We start from the raw sequence: 6,758 nt of genomic DNA, 5'->3' as shown, positions 1-6,758 counted from the left end.
AAATTTAAAAATTTTTACGAGCTAAAAATCAACGTTAGATTCTGATGAATATATGTTCAAAGTTTCCTTGAGCTGCGTTCATTAGTTTGGGAGATATTACTTGATAATTGAATTTGGAGATTGGTCGTGCGACTGGCCACGAGTCCGGCCGTGAATTTGCCCGAGACGTCCTAGGTTTCTAGTGCTGAAACAGTTAAAACAGCTTAAAAACATATTGGTTCACTAAATTGGGTCCTATTTGTGAAATACACATTTATGTTTAACATTTATCTATTAAAATTGCAGCGTAATAAATTTCAAGAAAGAGGCGTATGTTTTTAAATGTGTCTGTGGGGGGCGCTAGAAGTACAATAGGGAGCCAAAGGGGGGCGCCAGCCTGAAAAAGTTTGGGAACCACTGATTTAATCGGTGGTAATACTGTATTTTACCAAAATTCAGTTAATATTCATGTACCATTGCCGAAACCAGTCAAAACAAAGTTTTATATTAGGTTTACTTTCGGTATGTCATAGCCCTCGAAGGTGACTTCAGCGGTGGCCGTATGCAGCATGCCGATGGGCACGAATGAGCTCAGCCTCATGACCTCCAGCAACATGGCGTCCACGTACTGCAGTCTGTGGGCCCCAAACTGTAACTTTATCAATAACGTAATATCATGATTTCAACACGGTATGGGTTACTACTATGATATTGGGAAGTAATGTTTCACAGAGCTCACAGAACGATGAATTATTTTTTTATTTCAATCACAATATAATAATATTATATAACTGTACTGACTGATTTCTGTCGTTGAGTGATGGCAGACGATCATTAGGAACAACCTCGTCCAAACGTTTATGAACTTTTGCTTGGATCTGAGAAAAATATAAGAGCAATAATATACATGCATCTGAAATTTTATAAGCACTTAATAACTCGCCAATTTAGATTATTTCATTCCCCACGCGCCTCAGTTTCAGGGTGTCAAATAGGCGTTTATGCTAATTTATGATTTATGACATACAGAAAATCATACAACCGGATGTATCAAAAAGAATATTTTGATTTAAAAAATCATCCATATGTTGTCATTAGAGCTGAATTCACCAACAACGTATAGTGGGGAGGAGAGAACACCAAAGTTACGAAACCATGTGTCCCAATGGCATTGAGTAGAATTTTTACATATTAGAATACGTGACCAGTGGATCAGTCGGATTAGACAAAATGACATGTCCTTGCGTTGTTGTCTTACCAAAAATTCCGGATGTACAGGTTGTGAATCAAATTCTAGACGGTACTGAAAAGAAGTTGGGTACAGTATGGCCCGACTGTGGCATGGGTCAGTCGAAACCCAGTTGTCAGCCAGTTTGCGACCTGTTTAATGGCATAGTGAAGTGGCTATAGTTTGCCTCATGGTCTATGGTTTCGTTGACGAGCGCTGCTTTAAGAGTTGCAATTTTATAATTGAAGTTTATGAGAGCCTCTGAACACTTGTTCAATGCGGCTCCATGGCAGGACAGTCTAAGAAATTTGAAGGAATTTGCTTCTCAGCTACGGATTTGGTTGTTCTGAAGAGTTGTCCAATATTTCCCGACGGCCGAAAAGCTACAAAATTGGGCCGCTAAAGTGGATACAACACCAGGGTGGAGAGCCCCATGCCAGGGCAGAGTCCCACTCCAGGGCAGAAGCCCTGGGGACACTAACCATTCACCTGGGGGGCGCTAACCACTCACCTGGGGGCACTATCCACTCACCTGGTGGCACTAACCACAACCCTCACCCTGGGGGCACTAACCACACAGGGGGTTATCTTAAAATCTATGAAATGTAATGCAATGAGCCCCGCCAGAATTTGCTAACGTTTCCTTAGTTCAACACGGTCCTACGCAGTATACTGGGTGAAGCCAGTCACGACTAGGCGATGTCCGAAAAACTTGGGCTTGAGTCATGTCAGCATTTTGCAGTGGGATTCCGGGAGCATTGATAGGTGTTCAAGAGTTGATCTCGAGACAGTAGTACCTTCGCCGGCTCAACGCCTCGAAGCGGGGCAGCACTGCATAGCATAAATGAGAATTTTCAAAATTCGAGAAAGATGACGTAGCACCCGGCCACACCTCTCATCACTTGACAAGGGTTATTATACCGTTCCTAAACCGATGTGTGTGATTTTTTTGGTATTTAGCAAAGATTTATGTGCCACCTCTAGCATCACTAATGGATGATCTGAGGAATTGCCTCATAACAGCAGTGACAATCTGGTACTCAGGATATGCACGCTTTAACCCAGCAGTGAGGCAGTCATCTACAGTGATGAAACAGGTTCTCAACTACTGCGTTAAACTTTAATATCAGAAAGGCTTACCTCAGGGTTGATAGCCATGTAAAGTATCATCCAACGCAGAGTAGATGAGGTGGTCTCAGAGCCAGCAGCGAAACTGTCACTAATTATGGCCAATACGTCCACTTCTGCCCGTGGAACGATACAAGAATAATTTATCAGTTGGTCAACAATACAATTATTGCATCAATAAAACATCGCTGTACTTAATCTGATGCTGGAGAGCGCGAAGGAAGATTTTCGCTAGTTAAATTTCGAGACTTCTTCAATCCGCTCATATATATTCACGTAGCATTTAACATTTTGTGTAATAACGGACCTTTCAGTCATAGGCCTTTATGTACGAATAGCATTGACGATGCTAAATGTACTTGTACACAAAGGGTTCAAGTATCGTAGTCATATCAGCGCACTAGTTTCCTTACCTCGACAGAAACAGAACTAGATCGATGATTTTCACCTGTTATTTAGGTTAGTAAAACTATGAGTAATAATTTATTGACAAGTTTGTTCCTACAAATCACTCATAGTCCTGTTGCTAGGCCTTCAAGCGATGTATGGGATATAATCATCTCATTCAATTCCTAATGATTTTGTAAATTGTTATTATTATTAGTCTCAACTAGATAAATATAACACCCGTTACCGTCTTCAGGAGTGAGGTAGTCAGGGGCGTCTCTGTGGGCGCGCTCCAGCAGCAGCTGGTCGATGACGTCACGAGGGTTGTTGGGGTCAAGGGTCGCCATGTGATCGTCAATTACTTGCTGGGAGCGAGAGTTAAATTATTCATGACGAGCATATGTAAATTCATTTATATGAATGAGAGAAGTTCGTATTAATATGGTCACACCTTGCCATCGAGAGATATACGTATAATTGTAAAGAAAATTATCTCTTCAAGGTGCAGGTATGTCATAGTAACTTATATTTTAAATATTCATCAAACGGCAAAATTTTGGTTTTAATATTTTTTGTTACCGTCACTGACAGTAAAGATCATCAAGTATATGGGACATTATCGCGCTATTACCGTCGATGCATGATACCCGTCACATTCGTTACACTAAAATCTTGTAACGTTATACATAGGTAATTCGTTTGGCACTAACCGATGCATTCCCGAGGAGAGAAAATAAAAAAAAAAATACTGGAAATACCAAATAATATCTCATCGAAATTTTTGTTTCGTGATAAAAGTTATGCTCGATTCTTATGAGTTATGCGCTAGTGTTATGCGAGTTATGCGCCGAATACCAGTACATGGAACATATTTCACACTCTATAACTAGTAGTTCAGACTTCCAAGTAATATACTGGTAATATCTTTACCTGATTTTGTTTTTCCTAAATACCAGTTTAGTCCTCATGGGTCTGGTATCGTCGTTAACTAATTCTGTCAAGATCTTCAGGCACCTTGCGGAAATTCCACGATAACGTTTTATACGAACATTAATAACAATGAGTAATGAGTAGATGAAGACGTGACGAATGAGGAACACTCACCTTGAACATTGATTGGGCCTCATCTCGATTTCTGTAGAGGACATCAACTTTGAAAACTTTATTCATTATAAACGAGGGAAGCACTTTTGCCAGCCAAGGGAAAACGTCGATGATAAACAAGATTCCTTGTATGATGTTCATATCTTCGTCAATCAGAGCAATGTAACGATGCATCATCTTATCCTTGATGTCGTATCTCTTGCCTGGGACCGAGAGTATATTTACTTAGGGTGGCACAAGCCATTACCAATAGTTTAGAACTTTGACATAAGTTACTGCAAGACGTCGTCTTTATTATGTTGATAATTCGATAATTACCGAAGAGCAACAGTAAAAAGTTCATAAAAATGAGTTGAAGTAAAATACATTTGAATATACGGTAAAACCAACATGGCTTTGCTTCTAGGAAAATTGTTACTGGTTTTCATTTCAACCGTTCATGTAGGAAAAATGTATTCTCTAGCAATAGTCAAGTCAGTACTATAGGTATGAAAAAATTAACATCGGTAAATCCTGAACAAATAATTTTCTTTCTACATGTGTAGGGAAATTTTGAAAACAGTAATTAAGTAGTTGAAAAAACCTCTAATCTAATCGTTTCAAAACTAGATTTTACTCGCGAGCATTTGCCAGATGACGTTAAGCACAGCACAGTTGATGGAGTGATTCATGGCGGCAGGCTTGCCGACACAGTTTTTATCCAAGTGATCCACCAGCATCTCGGCCTCTTGTTGAATGGAGCCTTCGAGCGCTGTTTTGCCCATACCGAGATCACGCAAGTGGCGCAACAGGAATCGCCGGTTCTCGGTCCACACTGAACCATGGCTGTGTATTACACCTAAAAAAAAACGTGAATCGCCGGTTCCTGGCCCACACTGAACCATAGCTGTTGATTAAACCAGAAACAAAAACAGTGACCGGTAAGAGTTGAAACGCCATCAATAGTATACAAAATCAATGAATTGATTGACCTATAAATTCTTATTCACTGTATATATGAACTCAACAACTCGATTTATAAGCCTGATTAATTTCTAAATTAATAAGCAATAAGCCTAGTTTTTTGTATTTTTTCACTGGAAAGAAAGCTGGGCTTTTTGAGCCAAAAATTGGTCGAAAGAAAGTTATCATTGTTGTAAATAATTCGGTGGATTGTAGGCTTCATTGTATTCAGCATGATCATTAGTGTTCAGTAACTTTGAAACGATACGATAGGCTACTTTTTGTTTTCAACGATCGTTCAGGGTGCCATGTGCTCTATTTCAAGTACTGCTCACTTTAACTAAGTTATTCGCAGAATAATTCTGCCAATACAAAAGATCTGAAGGGCGGCAACATCTATCAAGAACGTATTGTCTATAAAATCGCCTAAACTCAATTTGATCTATAACGAACCCGAAAAGCTACTCTATTTTAGATACACAATAACTCACCAGCATTTTTGCAGTTATTTAATAATTCTAATGAAAAGAATCCCGGACGTCCCTGTATATCGGGATGGTTGAACGCTTTCTTGATGAGGTTGTAGTCGGTGACGACCACGATGCGATGCGAACCCCATTTCGTCCTAGCGAGCGACATTTAAAACCATCAGCTACAATATGGAGAAGTCACATCTTCATGGTTAGTTCCCGACATCGATGCCGCCTTTAACGATATTGCCGTTGAAATGGATAATAATCCACTGACATTGAAAACAATAAGTAAACTAATGAATTGAAGTTGAATCTGAAGTCGTGAAGATAATAATTGAAACTCTAAAGCTTTGCGTTCATCTTATCTACAATCGTGCATGCGTCATGCTGTTTGAGGATTAGGAGCACGTGGATGCAAGAAAAAAAATTAGAGGAATAGAGGGAAATTATAGTTATGTTGCTTTGAAGTTAAACATCTACCTATTTAAGCTTTTTCAAAATATTGGACTCACGTGAAAATGGGCCCTCGCTTCTGCTTGAGGTTTTTCAGATATTCGGTGATGGGAATTGAACGTGGCGGCAACTCTCCTAAAATCGGCCAGCAGAACGTTCCTGTTAGAGGATCCAGTGTAAATTACACCAATTGCTCTGCTTTTGTGAATAATTGAAAGGATCATCGAATACCAATACTAACATTGGATGATATGAACATAAAAAAATGAGGAGCCACTGCTTAAGTAAGTTCAGGCAGATAATACGTATTTATAGATTTCATCAATTCCTTTCAAACATGGTTCTTTATGATCATTTGGACACTAATCTCTTAGCTGGTACTGTCAGATTTACTATTGGATTACTACTGGTTTTATTGGCGTGAGGATATTTCACTTACCCGGTGGCATCCGCGCCGGCTTCCATGAAGATATTGTCAGCAGAGCCAGAAGGGCAAGAAAAAGTATGATTTCCAGGAACATGTTGCTGAGTGCGGACGTTCGTTACAGCTTTTATCTGCTGCTGCTACTACCAAAAGTATTACTCAATTCTATGGAAAAAAGCGATAACACAGCTAAGCTAGTAACACAAAATTATTTTAAGATCTCTGATATACTTACTTCGCAACAAATTTTTGCGTGCACAAGACACTAAGGAAAAGTTCAAAGATAAAAATTTGATCAGTCATCAGTCTTTCAATCTCAAAAAATGGCTAGAATGAATCGATCTGGTAAATTTTGAAGACGTATTCAATATCATGTAGATATGTCAGGTTATGTTAGGCATGGCTCATCGCTCGAAATGCAAACTCGCCATCAGGAAGCAGAAAAAAGTTCATCCTGAAAATATGTGAAATGTACTTTGGATCCATTTTGGAACTATACTCCGATTTCTAGCGCATTTTCTCATTTATGGAAAAAGTGTACTATTGTGCTCGCCATGTCCGTCCGTCCGTGACCTTAAGTTTTCGTCGACGAGAAAATGCGATCTGTCACTCACTGCTGTGAGTACTGAGTTATATTTTT

The 6,758-nt window shown here is 39.4% G+C and overlaps 1 protein-coding gene across 1 annotated transcript; it reads right to left on the bottom strand.

The window, feature by feature from the left end:
* Nucleotides 1–496: 496 nt before the first annotated feature.
* On the bottom strand, nucleotides 497–6,400 carry LOC108674999 (cytochrome P450 2L1; the record flags this gene model as incomplete). The annotated part of the gene is made up of 9 exons (XM_018162988.2): nucleotides 6,134–6,400; nucleotides 5,754–5,853; nucleotides 5,260–5,393; nucleotides 4,443–4,712; nucleotides 3,827–4,029; nucleotides 2,970–3,087; nucleotides 2,348–2,451; nucleotides 781–857; nucleotides 497–614 (listed from the first exon to the last, which is right to left on the bottom strand). Coding segments are annotated over exons 1-9 (1,206 nt in total), but the record flags the coding sequence as incomplete, so codon positions are not given.
* Nucleotides 6,401–6,758: the final 358 nt, after the last annotated feature.

Source organism: Hyalella azteca, unplaced genomic scaffold, assembly GCF_000764305.2.
Source record: "Hyalella azteca isolate HAZT.00-mixed unplaced genomic scaffold, Hazt_2.0.2 contig17170, whole genome shotgun sequence".
In the NCBI taxonomy this organism is placed as follows: domain Eukaryota; kingdom Metazoa; phylum Arthropoda; class Malacostraca; order Amphipoda; family Hyalellidae; genus Hyalella; species Hyalella azteca.
This window is presented reverse-complemented; position numbering and strand designations above follow the sequence as displayed.